Source organism: Larus michahellis, chromosome Z, assembly GCF_964199755.1.
Source record: "Larus michahellis chromosome Z, bLarMic1.1, whole genome shotgun sequence".
NCBI lineage: Eukaryota > Metazoa > Chordata > Aves > Charadriiformes > Laridae > Larus > Larus michahellis.
In genome coordinates this window covers 4,241,074-4,260,639 of record NC_133930.1, presented here as the reverse complement: position 1 = coordinate 4,260,639, position 19,566 = coordinate 4,241,074, and the positions used below count along the sequence as shown (strand labels likewise).

The 19,566-nt window shown below is 43.8% G+C and overlaps 2 protein-coding genes across 9 annotated transcripts in view; one reads left to right on the top strand and one right to left on the bottom strand.

The window, feature by feature from the left end:
- The window catches only part of PIAS2 (protein inhibitor of activated STAT 2), a 34,318-nt gene extending 23,580 nt beyond the window's left edge, over positions 1-10,738 (bottom strand). For 6 of the 7 annotated variants that reach the window (XR_012584966.1, XR_012584967.1, XM_074570666.1 and 3 more), the window contains exon 1: positions 8,302-8,453. Coding sequence is in view for 4 of the 7 variants with exons in the window: in XM_074570666.1 (XP_074426767.1) it covers positions 8,302-8,325 (24 nt within the window). In the remaining 3 variants the exon portion in view is untranslated. Of the gene's footprint in view, positions 1-8,301; positions 8,454-10,650 lie in introns of those variants that run through there. The other variant, XM_074570667.1, reaches the window with a different exon arrangement.
- A 3,303-nt stretch (positions 10,739-14,041) lies between these two features.
- Positions 14,042-19,566, top strand: part of KATNAL2 (katanin catalytic subunit A1 like 2) — a 37,656-nt gene continuing 32,131 nt past the window's right edge. Inside the window, exon 1 of one of the 2 annotated variants that reach the window (XM_074571133.1) lies at positions 14,042-14,223. In XM_074571133.1, coding sequence (XP_074427234.1) covers positions 14,173-14,223 — 51 coding nt within the window. In that variant the 5' untranslated portion in view covers positions 14,042-14,172. The remainder of the gene's footprint in view (positions 14,224-19,566) is intronic. The other variant, XM_074571132.1, reaches the window with a different exon arrangement.

Sequence of the window (19,566 nt, the reverse complement as noted above, 5' to 3'; positions counted from 1 at the left end):
ATCTTAGGTACTACCCATACCTTTACCCAACACAAGAGTATAGTTAGTTTAAAACAAAGAAACAAAGTGTCCAGGATGAAGGTTGAGTTTGGGTGTGTTCTTGATTTCAAAGGCTTCTAATTGTATTCACACTCAAAACCAACAACAACATCTTAATGCAACCCATGCAGTGTTTTCTTAAATTCACACAGAAGCACAAGGTCTAAAAAAAAAAAAAAAAGAAGTCTCACTTCATGAAACAAACAAAAGAAATTTGATTAATCAGTATTATCATCTGTCTTCCAATACATTTTAAGAAATAGAATAAGCAACTGTAAGTCCTGCATAGTTTATTCTGAAACGCTCTTTATTTTGTTCATGCGTGCATTTAAAGTGCTCCCCAGAGACAGGCACATCAGGGTTCACTCTTGAAAGGATGGCACAGCAAGGTGGACACTCTAAACAAGATAAGTTGTATCACACGAACGAACTGTTTAACCAACATAACTGATTCTTCCAAAACATCACAGAAAACTACCTGTCCTTTTTGTATTACATTCTGGTACCGTGGGACACCAAAAGGTGTCTTTAAAGGAAATAATACTATTTACTTGATTATCAGAGTTAGTTTTAGAAGACTGAGGATTGAACTATGAATATCATAAGCAAAAAGATTCTCATTAAAAAATAAAAAAAGAAATAAAAAAGCCCACTATGCAAGGTGAAGCAACCTTCTGCCCCCATTACTAAAAAACAAGTAACTTAGCATAGGCGCATCATCTCACATTTTTGTGAGCAAGCTCTCTTTTCAGAGGTATAAAATTGTCCAGAATTCTTCTAAGCAACTTCCTATTTGTGGGACTCTTCCACCGTAACAAGGAGGTTAAGTTTAAAAGATGAAAGAACATCTGACTTCAATCTGTACTGCTGTACTGTACCAACCCCAGACTCAAGGACTGGCAGATGAAGGCCCTAACAGAAGGTACAAAGTAGTAGACATCTGGGACCATAAAAGATATTTTTAAAAACAGTTCAGAAGTGCATTGTTTGACTTCAAGTAGTAGTCCAATATACAATATTTAAAGCTTTGGGCACTGATTTCAGAAGGGATGCAACTACTATACAGTTAGAGAGTTTACACCCACATATTTAACACGGATCTGATCTCAGCTGAAGTTTTAATGCTACAACCATGCAGTCAGCCACCAAAAAAAAAAAAAAGTCTGAACTCCCCCTGTGCCTCTAGCTGCTTGCTCCCTATTCTCTCCTTAACATTGAGAAAATTGTTCGGGTTTTTTTTTTTGTTTTTTTTTTTTTTTTTTTTTTTTTTACAGTAAGACAGATCAGGGAACTGAGCCAGATAAAAACTGAACTTGTGCCATTACAAGACAGCAGGAGCAAAGAGCCAGGACCTGCCTTTTCAAGGGCCACATTATTCATGCATCTCAAAATAATCATCTAAAACACTACGTTAGGACTCTCATCAGGCACACCCTTTCTTCATTGTTGAGGGGACGAGGTTATCCTATTTCAGATACCCAGTTTTAACGTTTCCAGACGGCCAGTCTGGGTACGGTGATGCTTCTATCAAGGAGCTAATCCAGCAGTCTTCAAACTGGTATTCCCCCAACGCCCCGTCCACGGACACAATTTGCAACTGCCAGTGAAAGCAGTGTCACATGAGGCATTGAGTGTCTCACCCTACCTTCTGAAGAAGGGACCAACAGCAGATGTCACCTTGATTTCATCCCAGCAACCTCTCTCAACAGCAAAACCACACAAGAAAAGACAGAGACAGAACTCCACCCAGTTCACAGCTGCTGGAAAAGGTTAGCGTCCACCTGGCATTCCCCTGCTACTTTTCCTTAGTTTCACGGTTAAAAAGGGTGACAAAAATAAAGTGTTTCACTATTCATAAAAATAGCTTGAAGTACTGTAACAGCTTTATAGTCATGCCACATAAAAGAGAAATAGCGTTAAAAGATAATACTGATATTCGAGAATTTACTGAGAACTTCATGTTGCGTGCTTCCATAGATAGCTGCATAAGCTTGATAGCAATGTCAGCTCCTTTATTTCAGATGCAGGCAGTAAGCATGATTCTGGATTCCATAATCAGAATGCAAATGAATAAAATAATCCTTTACACAGAGATTAAGGAAACAGCATGTGTTGCAAAATACTATTACCCTGCCTGCTGCCTTCTGTGCATTCCCGCAAGTTAATCAAGGTGAAACGTACAGTCACTCATGCCTTGAAACAGCTAACATTTCATGTGGAAATTCCACAAACTAGCATTCTCTTACGAGACGGATTTCATTTTATAAGAAGACACAGGCTGGCTTCAATACCATAGTCAGCAAGATTTTAAATTGGCACCTCCATTAAAAATGCTTGGGAGTGTAAAAAAAAAAAAACACCAAACACAAAATATGGTTTTGTCCATCAACGCAAAAATCTAATGTATGGTTTTGAAAGAAGTCTTGCAAAAGTAAGTTTTACTGGAATTAATTAAACAATGGCTTTCGCAACATTTTCCCCCTAAAGCTGATTCCACATTCCCTTTAAGGCAACAAGAACAACGCGCACTAATACACAGCCAGTCTGATCTACACATTTGAGCTTATTACTCCATTTACAGATATATCAAAGTGGACACTTGTTATAATCACCAAGTTTTTATGGAAGCATAACATATGCTTAGGAGCATTTATAATCATGGTGCAAGACAGATATTACTTCCAACAAACCCTACCAAGTTATTTTCTTCTGAGGTTCCAGCAATATTGCAGAAGACTGCAGCCTAGCTATTAACATGCTTTTCACATCACTGAATTAAGATTAGACATTCAAGTTGTGTCACGTAAATGCCATCAATTTTCTCTTAAGAGAAGTTCTTTACAGCTGCACAGCCCAATAAAAAGCTTTTTTAACACAGAAGACCAAAGCCATTTTACTTTTAATGTTTCTCCGTGAACACAAAGAGTAGTTTGACAGAACTTTAAGGAAAGAAATCAGACTGGATAATTCAAGTACTTTCATATTCCAGAAACATTTTTCCCCCCTGAAATTCATACTTGAAGGTCATAAGAAGTTTCACAGGGTTTTTTTGTTTCTTATTGTTGAACTACAGTGACCATGATTCATAAGCAGAAATATTGTTCTAAAGCATTAAGCCGTAGGTGTATTTGGAATGGCATCCATTTCACAGAGATGATGATGTTAGGGAGTCCACAAAATGCAGACGCAGTGCTGAAATTAAGGGTAGGCACGTTTCAGAGCAAAGTAAAGGATCAAACACCTCTCTCAAACAAGAGGTACGCGATTCTCCACACTCCCCCCCACCAAGGCTACCTGCAGTTTTAACAGTCATTGTACTTACATAAATAAATAATATAAATGGAAGGTAACCAAAAATGCCTGTTAAATTCTTGACATGCATCTACAATAAACACCAACGGCTGTAGCTTCTAGGGCAACCGCAACTGCTCAGGTGGTGAACGCTGCACTTGAACCTGCAGAAGCAATCCAAGTCGATTCAAAAGTCCTAGTCAGCCTCCACCACCCGAGAGCTCTGCTTCAGCCCCACTGGGATGTTTTCTGAAGGCTATATAGGGAAGGGACGCACCACGGACCAACCCCACAAATCCTCACTCCTGACTTTAAGCCCTTTTCTGGACACTTACAGCAGAGAAGCAGCTTTATGACATCTTTTGCAATAAATTTGCATACGCGCTGATATATAGTGGGCTAGAAGTGTATAATACTGGTAAAAAAGAGCAACGTGTGTCTGTGGATGGTTGAAGATGTCTATGCTGACCCTAAATACAAATATACATATATTCTAGAAACTGATACAACTATAGATAAAAAAACTGCAAGTCTTAGGAAAGAATGAAGATGTCATTAATTAAATCTGCTTAAGTAGTACAGCACATTAAGAGCAGCTCTGAAGAACACAACAGTTGGTGCAACCAGCATGACCATCAGGTCCTCAGTATTACAGGGCTTTTTCTTTGGACTAACTCTAACCTTGCTCTGAAATTAGGCATTAGTCTTCAAAGTTGCATGCACTTAATAGAACAGTGAAAATCCTAAATCAAATACTTGTGTTCATTTCACATAAGATGCTCAAAACAAAGCTTGAACCATTTCATTGCAGCCTTTTTGTTGTTTAAGTACCATAAACTACATTATCTCCTTCCTTTCCCCATCACTATATCTCAGTGCAATCATTAATTGTTAATTATTCTAGATACAACAAACTTCTAAGGTACCACAATAAGCCTCACTGGTCCGAAAAAGCAACTGTGCATCTAGGAAGAGCAAAGGAATTATGTACAGATACAACAGTATATTATCATAGGTTATTATTTTTAGTATTTTATACTAGTATAAATAAAAATAAAACATAGTATTTTATCAGAGGTTATCTTATTTAATACACTCAATGTTAATTGCAACCTGAAGATCACTACATCACCAACAGAAACTTCTCAATATCCATTCTGTCCATCATTTTAAGTTTACCCCAGATCAACACACAGAGTTTGATTTCTACCCCAAACCCCCGCAACTAGTCAGCATATACAATACAATGTTATTAACACAGCTAAAATAAAACAGAATACAAAAGAGCGTTTTGCAATGAGCTTGAAGAGGACACGTGAGAATACCTCTCCGTGTTTTCTCCTTGGCTAACAATTTTGCACTAAGCACTGCTTCACCTGGTAAACAGGCAAACGCTGTCCATTCAGACCGGAAAAATAAAGCAAGATGAGCGGAAAGACAGCAAGTCTGGTATGAAGGAGAGATCCAGTACATACAGGAATGAGACTTCAATTTCTGTGTTTTAATATGGTGTCTGAACCATATTGCTCTTTCACATTTGAATTGGGTGACTTCAGTACTGGGTGTGCAAGCGCAAAAATTAAAAGCGGGACTTAACTTTCAGCATCTATAAACCCTGATTTTCCAGTCATCTCCCCTTCCACACAGGACATATGAGCACACTTCCACCTCGTCTCATTAAAAGGACGCTTTTTTCCACAATGGCCATAAAACTGATCAGTAGTGTCGCACAAATTAGGTTTGGCACAGGCATATTCATTCGCCTATAGTTTGGGGTTTGTTTTTTTATTCATAAAGATGAAACTAACACATTACTTCAAAACCCAATTCAATACAAACTATGAGACTGAAGCTGTTCTCTTCTAAACTAGGGATGTGCGATGTTTCAAGCATAGTGTGCACTCTGTATTATTTGTTTCCAGAGCCAGGATGCCAGCAGAAACTTAGGGGACCCAAGAGATGTTCTTTAAGTAATAATATATAACCGATTCTCTTATCTGCAGTATTTTGCTGGGATGCAAACCTTAGCTTCAAGCCAAATCTCAGCAAGTTGAGAATTTGTTGGGAACTGGAATTGTTTTCTCACAGATGGCTCTCAGAAGGAGCTGTAGTTCTCCACTCCTGGGCCAATTCTGTTCAAAAACGTGTTCACATGCCATCTCTGGCCTCCACACCAGCAGTCTGTTCCACTTCTGTTCCACGTCCACCTATGCCCGTGTAATCCCTTTGACATTCATCAGGCTACTCGTGAGTGAGGATTATGGATAAAGGTAGGAGCCACGCTTAAAAACACAGCTGTGAACAGCAGGTCTGGAAGCCGTAGCTCAAAATACAACGTACATACAGTTGTGCTCACCACATCTCAGCAGCTCCCTAATATTCCAGAAACTGGTAACCTACAGAATTCAATAAACACTACTAATTAATTAATCTGAAGGTCTGGAAGGGTAAGCCTTTTCCTCGAAAAGAGGTGACTGTGGTTATGGCTACTTCCGAATCCTTTAACAATAAACTGAAGATTTCCAAAAGGCCTGATGGAACAGCAGGTTTGAATTTCTTTGTTTTCTTTCACTCCAGCCTCTCGGTTATAACCCTTGCTCCCCAGAAGTTCTACTCTGAAGGTCCAGAGGATGGCAGGGATGGTACTAACAAATATCAAAATGATCCTTTGCCCTGAGAATAGAAAAATGCTGCCCCTGCATGTTTCCCTCAAAAACAGGATTTAAGGGAAAACTCTGACCTCCTGCCTTTAGCCAGTCCTTAACAATTTACTAAAATAAATTCAACTCTCCAAATTGCCCTAGTGGCCTTTTATAAGGCAGGCGGAGATCACATATTACAGGAAATTGCAATCAACAAGAGAGCAGCAAACAATAATGCCATAAAAACGTCACATACATTAATCTATAAAGCAGCAGTTTAAGATCACTCCTAAAGGTCAATTTATTAAATCTGTTGGAGGTGGTGGGGTGTCTCTTGGGCCAAAAGCAGGAAGAATTGGTTGTCTGAAGAAAAAAACTTAAACCTGCAAACCAAGTGTCTGGTATTCAAGCAGACACACTCAAATGTCTCCTCTCCAAAAAAAAAAAAAAGAGACAAGACAGTAGACTGCCTTACGTTTTCAAGGCCTTTACTATGTTCTCTTCCAAAAATTATCTAGAGCTTTCCCAAAATGGATCATTAATTATGATCAGCCGGATGTTGAACATTTAGAGAAGCTCCAGGCTAACAGATTAATTTCACAGGCACCCCAGGTTAGAAATAAGATGAATGAGAACATCAAAAGACATTTCTCCAGACTAGTATTTTTTTTAAACTGCTGATACCTATTCTTTTGAGTGACAAAAGAGCAGTCCTGTAGTTGGCCTGAAACCCAGTTGCCTTTTCCCCCCCCATACTTCCTGCATTACTTGTGGCAAGCAACTCAGGTGCGTATATAATTTCAAAGGTATTTAGGTACCCAATTCCCAGACAAAGTCTATCAATACTTACGCGTATCTAGATAAGCGATTGTAGTGCTTTGGAAAATGCAGACCATAGCTCAAGCCTAAGGAAGAGGCGCTACACAAAGAAGAGTCATCTCTGCTACAAAGTTTATACTGGGGGTTTAGCTACCTACATAGCTACACCCTTTGAGAGACCTTGGAAAGAGGACACTAAACAAGAAAACATGTAAACACAAACAAGTTAAAAAAACCCTGACGTTTAACTTAGGGGGGGAAAAAAAAGCTAACCCTTCTCAAACCTAAGGCTGAGATAGAGCACTGTTGTCCACAAATAAAGAAACTCAGTTCTTTCCATGGCATTTTTTATAACCGAGTTCCTCAGCTACACTACAGCCACTTCAACCCGCGCGGTGTTAGTGCTGGAAGAAGCCTTGGTGTAGGAAATTCTCTGGCGATTGCAGCATATTTCCCACTGTTGGTCAGACTACTGTCAGTACAGCCCATCAGACCTTTCTCTACACTAAAGCCTAACTCACAGTAGTTCCTATTTAACTGGCTTTTATTCCTTTTGTAGAAAAGTCGGGGGGGGGGGGGGGGTCGGTGTGCATGTAGTATTCCCTCGGCAGCACTTCTGCAGGTGTGGATGCTGCAGAAAGACATTCTCCTTCCGAACAAAGATACTCAACAGACTGTTCAAGAGACATGAGGAAAAACAAAAACGATGTAGTCAGCTCTTTGTGTACACACCTTAAAATACAAAAGGCCACACAGCCCCCCCGAAAAAATCTGTTACAGGAAGTCCGCAAGTGCAATATAAAAGGCATTCAATCGAAGATAAAACAGGTCTGAAAAGAAAAACTGGATTTCACGCTTCAGAGGCATAGCTTTCCCGGTGAGAAAACTGTTAATGAATTGTCAGAAGATTCAATAATTATTAGTATTCTCAAAAATGGGGTAGTTACTGGGCATTCTCCCCTCAGCGGGCAGTAATGGTGCTCCCGAGGGCGCGGAGCCCCGCCGTGCGACCCTCCGGCAGCGGGCCGGGGCCCGGCTTCTCGCCAGGTCGGGCCGCAGGCAACCAAAACAGCTTTTAAGATGTCGGGAACCGGGGAGGGGGGTGAGCGCACCCCGCCACCAGCACAAGCCACCCGGCGGGGATGGAAAACGGGCTCCCCGAGCCCCCCGTCCCGTCCCAGGGCAGTGACAGGGAAGGTTTTCCTCAGGCTCCCGCGTTCCAGGCCGGCCCCTCTTCCCCTCCTCGGGGAAGGCGCAGGCGGCCGCGGGGCCCCGCCGGTTTCCGGGCGACCGTTACGGGCCGCCGCCTCAGCGAGAGGCGCCGGCAGCTCACCGCCCCCCCGTCCCCCGACACGCACCGAGGTGCGCGGCGGGGGCTCCCCGTGAGGAAAGGCCGGGGGGAGGGGGCGGTGGGTGAACGACCCACACACACACACGCGCCACCACCCCTTCCCACAACGAGAACGGCCGGGCGACATCTTGTCCCGCGCCTCCCCCGCCGCGTCCTCACCCGCAGCTCCTCGAAATCCGCCATTTTCTACCCGCTGCTGCTGCCGCCGCCGCCGGGCCCCGCCGCTGCCGCCGCCGCCACCACCACCATCGTGCACCCGGTGCGCGCCCCCGGCACGTGACGGGGGAGGGCGGCTCCAACGAGACGGCGCGGGGGAAGCACCGCGCCACCCTCCCGGTGCCGCCTCTCCGCCCGGCGGGGAGGCCCCGAGGGAAATCCTGAGGTAAAAACCCACCGGTACCGGCCCGCCGTACCCCTCACCGACCCCCGGAGTCCCGGGCAGGCCCAAACCCGCGGGGAAGCGGCAGCTCCAGTGCCGGCAGGGCGGCCAAGGGCTCCGGGGACATGAGGAGGGAGCGGCACCCCCAGGGCCACCGCTCTCCAGAACGCTGAGGGCATACCCGCTCAGCGGTTAAACAGAATTAAATTCACCAAAAAGAACGGAAGATAATACAGCCTTGCGATTGAAGCTTGTTAAATGCAAGAGGTTGGACTCGCGCTGCGATGCAGTAGCTTTCTTAGTTTCATCCATCTTGTCAAGAACATTGTCATAATTTGTTATAATGACGGCGTGACACGTTTTATTAATAAAAAATGAAACAAAAATGTCACTGGCAGTAAGCTTCAAAACTGGATAATGGGTTTCCTGCTGTAAGGGAAATGTTGAGACATTTACAGAAAAATAAACATCGAGGTGCAGCTGAGAATATTATTTTCAAAAGCAGCCAGAGATCATTATCTAGTCACAATAATTACCTAGTCACAATATTCAGTTTCATTGGCAACTGATTTACAATTTACAACTGATTTACTGATTTTCATTGGCAACCAAACAACTGATTTACTGCAAATAAGAAAAAAAAACAAAAACAAAAGCAAAGACTGAGCCAACAAACAGGCAAGCAGTCAAACCAACCCAAACGAGAAGCTGGAGAGAGACATCGGGGGGAAAAAAAAGAGTCTGAAACACAAAATATATTTGCCCATATTAACCAAAAGGCAGCAGTTTTTGCACGGTTGATGGATTTGCAGTGGTACTACAACCTGAGAACAAATACGAGTAATGACAACCACAATGTCTCAGGATGAACGAGCACGCTACACCAGGAGCTTCATAAGGGGCCAAGAGCCGGGCCACGTCAACAGCACGCTCTCCTGGGAGGGATTCCAGCAGGTAATTTTTGGCAACAAATAATTGAGATTTTACAGAGGGTACTGATACCCACGGTACACGCTGGCCATGGTCGCTCAGTATCTGGATGCACAGGAACTCAATAATTAACATTATTAGTGGTAATTTTCCAATAACTTTCCGTTTTATTTACTATCAGCTAGTCCAAGATAAACCTTTTGTTCTGCTGAAGTTTTTAAGCATAACTGCAGGTAGCTAGTCCTAGACATAAACCGGTTTGTACTTATAACAGTCATTTCCTCAAAGATTTAAACACAAGGACTTTATTAATTGCAAACCTCTTTTGTTAGTCAAAACCAGGAATTCACAGCCTAATAAAGCATGCTGCCTGCCACACCGCTGCCCGAGTCCAGCTCCCAAGACCATCAAACGTTTCTTTTTTCCCTGCAATTCAATACCAGACCAAAGGGGCGAGCTGCAGGTCGGGATCTCTTAGATCATTAAAGCACACACCAGCCCAAAGCCTTCTCTCTTCTTCTTTCAGCGCACCCTCACATGTTTCTTCCTTCAAATGCACCAGGAAAGACATCGATGTTCGAGCTCACACCACAGCCGGGCATTTCTTTTCTCATGTACACTCACCGCTCACCCCATAACCACATCTTTCAACCTTCCCATTCATCTCATCCGCAATATCCGCAGGGATAAGAGCGAACAGGTTGTAGTTTGTGTTTTTAACGCCTCACACGCATAAGATAAGAAGAAGTTGTTATTAATATTAGCTTATCTTCATTTTTTACTTGAAGAAAAAAAGAATTCCTTAAGAGTTCTTATCTCTTCTCGTATTTTGTTTTCCCCCAGCTTTCTCTCACAACCTTTCTCCTACTCATCATGGAGGCCATGCCCTTGAAAAAACACATACTCCATACTTCTGATCCTCAAGTTTTTTTCCACAAAAGCACAGGCCTTTCCTCTCCTACGCCGTTATTTCATCTCCACACCAATGCTTCTCCCAAATCCCTCATCTGTTTCTTTCAGTAACTAGAATCAGGCTCACCTTTTGCTTGAGTTCTTCAAAGTCCCACTGTTTTTTTCAAGAATTCCTCACACACACAACTCCAGACTTACACTTCCCAGATACCACATCATCTTAGCAGCTTACCAATGCTTCAACCTTTCCAACGTTTTGTTTCACACCAAACTTTTAAGAAACCTACCTCAAATGTCAGACATTTTTCCAGCTTCTGATGATACTGCTACTTCCTGTACTTCCACTTCCGATACTTCTTCCTTCCCCTCCTCTTTCTCCTCTCACCCCCCCACTGCTGCAGCTCCTAAAGCACTCCCCACACTCTCCCCTTGAGCCTTTTCTGATTTTGCAATACAGGCTTTAAAACTCAGCCCCACATCAGCCATCGGAGCAGGCAACCTGCCCTTCTTCAGGGCAGCCACTTCGCACTCCCATCTGAGAGGGTATCAGTGCAGCAATTGGTTCATTTTCCCAATAGGCTCTAATTAGAGTAAGAAGGAAGCCTATAGGTGCTAAGCATCCTGCCCCCTAAATTGAGTTAGGCTTATTGGTGGGGGGGGGGTGGACGACCAAATACATCTGGGCTTCAACCTTCTCTAATAATCTTTCTAGGACTATGCACAGTATGTCCATGCAAGCACCGATTCTTCCCACAGCTGTGTCACCTACTGAAGTAGGGACATCTGATCATCTAAATAAACTCTCCCACAAACACACTGCAGACGGTTAAGAAAAACAAAACCAAACAAAAAACCCCATCCTACAGCAGCTCCCAGCATTGCAGCAATTACACTCATCAGCGTTACACCTCAACAAACTCCTCCTGTGCTGCTTAACCAGCTGCTAATGACAACTGAATATCAATTACAAGCAGTAATAGGATTGGGGGCACCTAAGATAACTTGGTTGAAGGTAGATTTTTTGTGCGCACTGTGTTTAAAGGAAAGAACTGTATAAGCCAGCCTGAGGCTTTTCCATCGGCTTTCCTATCCCATAGCCATTTATTTTTTAACGTAACACTAGAGAAGGTGGATGGCAAAAATGTAACGGGGTGGTGCTCAGTGCCCACACTTCTCTTGTGTTAGGTCTAGAACTGTCAGAGCACCGAGGCTCACCTTAATTGCTGTGCTGCCCATAAAAATGTGCAGTCTGATTACAAGGTAAGATACTCAGAATTGAATATTTACTCTATTTATTGGAAAGAAATCGTTCATGTGAGTCCTTTGTATCTGCACTTTCTGTGCAGCTAATTGACAAAACAGAGCTTAGATGGGATATAATCTGCTATGTCAAGACATACACTAAAGTTATATATAGATATATATAACCACAGTGATGTCAGACTCTGTAGATATATGTTTAGCACAAAAAATGCAAATTGGAAACCTAATTTGTTCTTATTTATTTTTTATATTCTAGTCAGTTTTGATGATGAAATACACATTAATTAGTTTTGCTTGCCTATCCTAACATACCAGGGTGATACACCTATATTTTGCTTATAAGCACAGCAGGGAAATATTTAAATGTTTGCTATAAAGTTGTTTATGTGACCGTTATTATTTTTATTGAATGTAAGGCCTAGATAATGAGTGCCCTAGCAAGGTTTCTTTGTAGGTTCTTGAATTGCTTGGGGACATGTTGATCCTGCCAACCAGCACTCTTCAACTGCAGAATTTTACCCTTGCAGATTTAATCGCCTGAACTTTTGTGGGGATTTCACAGACTTTATCCATCAAAACAGTAGCAAACCATGTATTAAGATATGACTGCCCCTTTAGGAGACGTGGTAGAAAACTCTCTTCAGTCAAGCAAAGCCAAGAACCCAGGCTATTCTCTCAACAGGAATGATATGATCTTGGAAACGTAATTGGGATGGCTTGAATCCTAACTTCAGTTACAGGAACTTCTCTTTCACAGCCGTAAAAAAGAAGCACCCCATAATGGAAAATGAACGCATTACTTACTCTACTACCATATTAAGGCCACAAAACTAAACACAAAGTCTAGTAGGAGAGGACCTAAGTTGGATGCAGGAACATTAATCTGATCCACTTTGAAAACTTCTTTTATGAGACAAATTTATTGGAAAAAGAGATGTATTAAATTACATGCTTACCAAGATGGAAGTACATTACATTTGCAGCACAACTAACTGAGCAGTATTTTTGCTTAGGACATCCTGGAGATTAAGACATACTAAAAGGAGAGAAGGGTTCTAAGAGGTATGTGCAGTTGGAGATACTTAGTGAAGGGAGCTTGAGGGATCAGAAAGCTTGTGTTGGTGTATACTGGATTGGGAAGGTTTAAGAAAAGGGCTGGAGAAATATTCCAGAGTAGGAACAGGGTTGCACCAAAAGGATAAGGCCTTTTCGGGTATTGACGATTATACTGAGGAGATGGCGTGTGGAGGAAGGTCTGGAGAACATGGGTTTGAGGATGCTAAGCAAGTGTAGGACGGCATGGATGTGAAGAATCTGGTAGTTGCTCTGTTGAAGAACAGCTGGTGGAATTGAGTAACTGTTGGTCTCCATGGGCAGGACTTGGGGAGAGCATGTACCTGCAGCTGCCTTGCTGGGAAGTGCTCACGTACCAGAGGACCAGATCGCTCTTCCTCATTTTGACCACTGCTGTCACGTTTTGTGCCCCGTTGTGGCTGTCACCGAGAAAGCCTTTTGCATGTTCTAACCTCCCTTCCATGTATTTTCAGGGATGTTTTTTTTTTTTTAAATGTTCTCCTCCAGCTGCACTGAGGACAATTTCCAGCAGGCACAAATCACCCCAAGAGTAAATCACACCCTGAACCCAGGAGGCTGCAGCAATCAGAATGGTCAGGGTTGGAAGGGACCTCTGGAGATCATCTAGTCCAACCCCCTGCCAGAGCAGGGTCACCCAGAGCAGGCTGGACAGGAACGTGTCCAGGCGGGCTCTAAGTACCTCCAGAGACAGAGACTCCACAGCCTCTCTGGGCAGCCTCTTCCAGGGCTCTGTCACACACAAAGGAAAGAAGTTCTTCCTCATGTTGAGATGGAATTTCCCGTGTTCTAGTTTGTGCCCGTTACCTCTTGTCCTGTCGCCAGGCACCACTGAGAAGAACCTGGCCCCATCCTCCTGACACCCACCCTTTAGATGCTAATCAACATTGCCGAGATCCCTTCTCAGACTTCTCCAGGCTAAACAGGCACACGAAGAGGGCCTTTCTCACAGTCCTGCACTAGTGGCCTCCATTTTAAGGCCCACCACCACTCTTGATGCGAAGAGCTGACCACACTCTGCTTCTCCTCCGGCGCATCTCGGCTGTCTGGGTGAGCTGGGCGTGTTTAATAGTGGGCTGGGCTGGGCTGGTCCGGCTCGGCCCGGCCCGCTACCGCCCCCTCATCTCGCCATCCCCTCACAGCCCGACAAAGCACCCCGCCTCCCTCCTCAGATGAGCCTGGAGCCGATTGGCCGGCACTACTAACAGCCCCGCCTCTCCTCCCCACTCTGATTGGTCCATCCTTTAAACTGCCGCCCCCTGCTCCACTCGTGATTTGACAGTTCTTCGGGCAATCTTTCACCCTTCGGCGTCTCGATTGGCTGCGCGAGGGAGGCGGGGCGGGCTTTTCCCTCACGGCGCCCGCTGGCCTCCGCAGGGTGCGGGGCCGGGCGCTCGCTGTGACTCTCCCCCGCGGGCTGGAGCCGCCCGCGGCCGGGCCCGCTGCCCGCCGCGATGGAGCTCTCCTGCCAAACGCTGAGGACCGCCTACCAGGCGAGGGAGGCGGTAAGGACCGGCAGGCCGGGCGGCCGCGCGTCCCCGTTGCTATGGCAATCGCGTCAGGCGGGGGGCACGTCTGCGCATGCGCGGGTGCGTAGTGCGCATGCGCGGGGGGCTGGCGCGCGGAGGAGGCGGTGCCATGGCGGCCGGGGCTGGGCAGGCCGCGTGTGGGGCATGGAGGCCCTCGGGGTCATGGGTGCGGCGGTGGTTCTGGCTCTCCTGAAGGGTGGGGGCTTCCCATGTCCCCCCTTCTCCTTTGCCTGCCCTCTGCAGGAAGGGAGAGCTTCTTGTCCTGTCCGCCCCTCAGGGTAGGGCAGGCCCTTGCTCCCCACAGCCCCTCTCCGCTGGAGGGTCGGGGCAGGAGATAAAGCGAAAGGGGACAAATCTGTATTCCTTCCTCGCTCAGCTCCCTCTTCAATCAGTCAGGTCTGTACAGTCCCACCATGCCTCAATCCTACGGACGGGTTGAGCTCCAGGAATAGGATTTTCCTATTTTTATTTAACCTGTTCTTTTGCTTCCATCTGCTGGTCAGATTCAACTTGTGAGAAATAAGTTCCGGTCCGAATGAAATAGGCTCAGGCAGAATCCTCTGTGAAGCACATTTTTATTCACGTTCTTGCAAGAACGGGTGACCTACCAAGTAGGCACACTTTCAGTTCGTAAAACACACCTTTTTATTCCCTAATTCCGGTTGAATTTTTCCCTCTCCTGTTTCCCATTGGTTAGGTACTCCAGGGTTCACAGTCTGTCCGAGGCGCCTAAAATTCTTCCCGCACGTCCTGCCTCTGTTTACTTCTCTATGCTACACCTAAAGGGATTATCCGTCGAGTTTATTTCCTTCCTTTTTGGTAACAAAAAAATTGCTTAATATCATTAGCCCTGGTTAAATGTTTGACTACCCTTCTAGACACTACTCCAGTATGAATCAGTTTGTCCTTCTGTCTGTGTGATAAGAGATGTTCTACAAGCCTTTGCTGAAGCCTCTTTGTCTTAGTCATTCCCTTACCATGTCACCTCTGATGGAAACGGTTTTTCTCCTCTGCAAAAGCAATGCCTGCCTTTCTTACAAACTGGAGTACGATAGGCTGTTGAGCTGCACTGCAGGACTACTAAATACCCTTCCCAGAAAGGTGCTCTGCATGCATATACAAATCCCCAGTGTGCCTGTATAGGATGGGGTTGCTCACAAAAAGGTAGTTTTGGGAGGGATTCTGAGGCTGATTTTTTGGTTACGTCAACCTCTTAGAGTTGTAGGTTATGTATTTAGGAACGGGAGCTTCCAGCACAGTCTCTGGCTGAAGCCTAGAGTGTATTCATATGCCAGCCACTGAGAATGGTGCCCTGAGGTGGGATATTGAAATGGCATTAATGTGCAGAAGGAAGACAGGAGAAAAAGGGGTTCAATTTGTAACCTCACTAACGGGGATTTGGGTGGCCCTGGTCCCAAGGATGATGTTTTTGCAAAATGCAGAACCATTTGTGGGAATAGGAGCTGGAGCTGAAGAACTCCTTTCCCCCCTGAGCTTTACTGCTGGGTTTGGGTTGTTTTGCTTGGTAAGCTGACTTCTCCGTAGCCTTTTGGCAGGATGGATGTGAAGATCAGAGTTTATATTTTGGGTAGTGAGTAGAGGGAGGCATTCATGTTGTGCAGAGGGGCAGAAATTTGGAGTCTACTTTGTTTAAGCCAGTCAGTAATTAAGGAACAATCTGAAGCTGCCAAGAGGATTTTTTTATTCTTGCTCTAAGGTTCTCGACTTCTGGGGAGGGTGCCTAGAAACTTAATTTTGGTTTTCTGAATTCCGGTATTCCAATGCAGTATCTAAAAGTTAGGCTGCTACATCTTCAATTTGCAGCACTAAATAATTACTGGAATTCCCGGTTCCCCAGCTCAATGCTTATCTGTATTTCATTTTTTCCATTAATCTGTTCTATAGAATCGAGGTTATTATTTTCTACCAGTTTGGGGAAAGGTGTTTCAAAAAATAAATTCCTGTATAAATATGAATCTCTATATGCATTACAATTCTATGGCTGTTCACAGCTACCCAGTGTAGTGCTATGATTGAAGAAATCTGTTTAGTGAGGCATTTCACCAGGTTTAATTGTTAAATATTTCCTGTGTTTGTTCTGTAAATGACTCTGGAAAAGCAGTATTGTCGTAAACTGCAGTAGAACTTTGCAAATTCATACAAATGAGTGGGAGAATTAGTGCTTGTTAATTAATTTTTAAGTTCAACATCCTTAATTTGTATTGTTTAATAATTCTCCACGCTTTGTGTCCATTCATTTTTATGTATTCATAACACATACCACTTCAAATTAGTGAAATTTTGGCAGTGTAAAATGTGGCTTCAGCAATGTTCCTGTTGAAAGAGGGAAATAATAGTGGTCTGTGAGTGGCCCTTGACATCAGAGCATGCATTAATGAAAGACAGCATGAAACTGTTGCAACGGGGGGAGAAATCGGAAGGTTTCTGTTTTTAGTGCACCAAACTCAAATTGTAAAATGTCTTCAGATTTTAAACATTAACACCTCTGGAATGCATTCTAGTGTTACTGCTAGGACAGCTGTAACTTCTGTGGTGAACTTGCTGTATGTCTTTAATTATGAAAGCTATTTGTAATCCTTCTTCAGAGGCTTTGCCAACTCTATTGTTTGCAGCAGGCTTGTATAATTTGGAAGAGAGAAGAGAGGAAAGAAGCGCCTTTTCTTTGTGCTGGGAAATTCTATTCAATGGCAGCCAAGTTATACGTTGTTTGAAACTCACCATTTCCCTCCTCTGCTTGTGTTTCTCGAAAAATACTGTCAGCAAGCCAAACAATAATTGAACATCAGCCTTCTACAAAGCCTGGCAAGGCTGCAAATATAAGATGCAAAGGGTTAGGGGGGAGGAAAAGCTGCTGGGGACACAGGGTGGTGGAGGAAGGAGGAAAACTGAGCGAGTTCGTCATGCCTCAGGTCCTCTCTGTATCCCGGCACATGGTGCCAGCTTTATCCTGAGGAGTCCCATGCATGGCAGCCGTCCTGGGATCCCAAAGGCAAAAGAGGCAGGGGCCACTGCATGTGTATGACAATAAGATCTTTCCCTGTGTGATTACAGAGCTAACCCCTTGCTTCTTGTCTGAATTCCTGATCACAGATCCCTCTGAACTCATCTTATTGGCTGCCCCCGTTGGATGTGCAAGGACACAACGTTACAGCAGCATAGTTATTATTTCCAAGCTTCCCAGACCCTGACTTACTCTGTAACTTTTTTCTTCATTCTATTGAATATATTCATGTAGAAATATAGGGTCAAATGATAATGAAACATTATAGGGTTAAATTAATCTTTTAGTAGGTCCGTTAATTTGATAGAATTACACAAGAGACTAAGTCAATTTATAATGTAAATGCATTTTAGTAAAAGGTATGGAAATGACTTAACAAACAATTGCATTTAAAGATGCATGACTCTAATAGAGTTTAATTTTAAACGGCTCAAAGAAAGGAATGCATACCCCTCTTTTGTTAAGCTAGAAAAAAATAAAATACACTCTAAGTGTTGGAGCTAATTAGTTAAGTGCTCAACTATTTAGTTTTTAAAACAAGATCACGCTTAAGTGCCTTAAGCTTTTATTAATTGCATGGACCCCCAAATCCCCTATAGTAATTGAAAATTTAATTACATACATTTTTTTGTTCTTTTAAGAATGGAAGCTTATTAAACTTTAAACACTTAAACATCTATTGAAATACCAGTGGCTATAAACAACATGCAATTCTAGATACTAATTAAACAGGAAGGCTAAATCACTATAAAGCTAAACTGAATTTTAAGTAACTTTGTACTCGTAAGTACTCCTATTTTTTTCATGCTGTGTAAAATTTACCAGTTCTTCTCTAAACACAGCAGAAGTCCTCGGCCCTGTCAGTATCTGTCTGTGCTGTGGCAGGCGCCTTGTTTTGTGGACATTTGCAGTGGGGGTCAGTCCCTAGAGAATAAACTGGAGTTCAGGAAAGGAGACCGGCATGGACAGAGAGCTGTTTAAGTGGACAGCTAAAGCTGCTGGTGGCACTGGTGCACAGAGGTTCCTCTATCTCTTGGAAAGGCAGGGAGACGTGGCTTTGTGGGGTTGGTCAAGAAAGCAATGGTCCGTGCACCACTGACTCACCAGATTTATGGTTTGGTAACAGTTACATGTTGAAAGATTCTTAATTTGTCTTTGTTTTATAGAAACCTCACAGAACTGGGACCAGAGATAGATTCATAGATTCATAGAATCTAGATTCATAGATCATAGAATTCATAGATTCATAGAATTTTCTAGGTTGGAAAGGACCTTTCAGATCATCGAGTCCAACCATCAACCTGACACTGCCAAATCCACCACTAAACCATGTCCCTCAGCACCACGTCTACATGTCTTTTAAATACCTCCAGGGATAACAATCCATCACTTCTGTGGGCAGCCTGTTCCAATGCTTGATAACACTTTTGATGAAGAAATTTGTCCTAATATCCCATCTAAACCTCCCCTGGCGCAACTTCAGGCCGTTTTCTCTTGTCCCATTGCTTTTTCCTTGGGAGAAGAGACCGACCCCCCCCGGCTACCCCCTCCTTTCAGGGAGCTGTAGAAAGCGAGAAGGTCTCCCCTCAGCCTCCTCTTCTCCAGGCTGAACACCCCCAGCTCCCTCAGCCGCTCCTCACCAGACTTGTGCTCCAGACCCCTTGCCAGGTCTGTTGCCTTTCTCTGGACTTGCTCCAGAATCTCAATGTCTTTCCAATTATATTGGTATCTCTGTTCTGTTTTTCAGATTGACAGCTTAGTTAATTGTCTTTGGACACATGTCTGACTTCTTAAAATTAACCATCGCTGTTTGCATTCTTATTAACACAAGATACAGACAGAATGAACCTCTCAGTTTAAACTCTCTTCTGCTTTTTAGATGGGGCTCGTTTTTGATGTAAAGGTTCACTTTTGCTTCTGCTTGGTCAACACAACAAGAATGTTATTATGTTAAGGCTGAAGTGGGTTGCTCATGCATAGACACAATATTATCCTATACCCAAAGCAAGTCTCGACCTAGAAGAATATTTGAAATGATGCCCATCACGGTATTGCTGTCTATAGCAGAACTTAAAACACCTCTCAGGATAGAAGAAATAACCCGGTGGGATGAACAGCAGCAGAAGACGCGCCAAAATACAAATTCTCTTTAAGGAAAGTTCCAAGCACGGATTGTAAGCCCTGTCAGTTCACCAGGCAAATACAATTCCTGTCTCATCAGAGTATTACTGTAAATACTTAAACATGAAACACTTGACGTGTTTCTCTTCTGTGGGGGCCCGCTGTGTTTTCATACT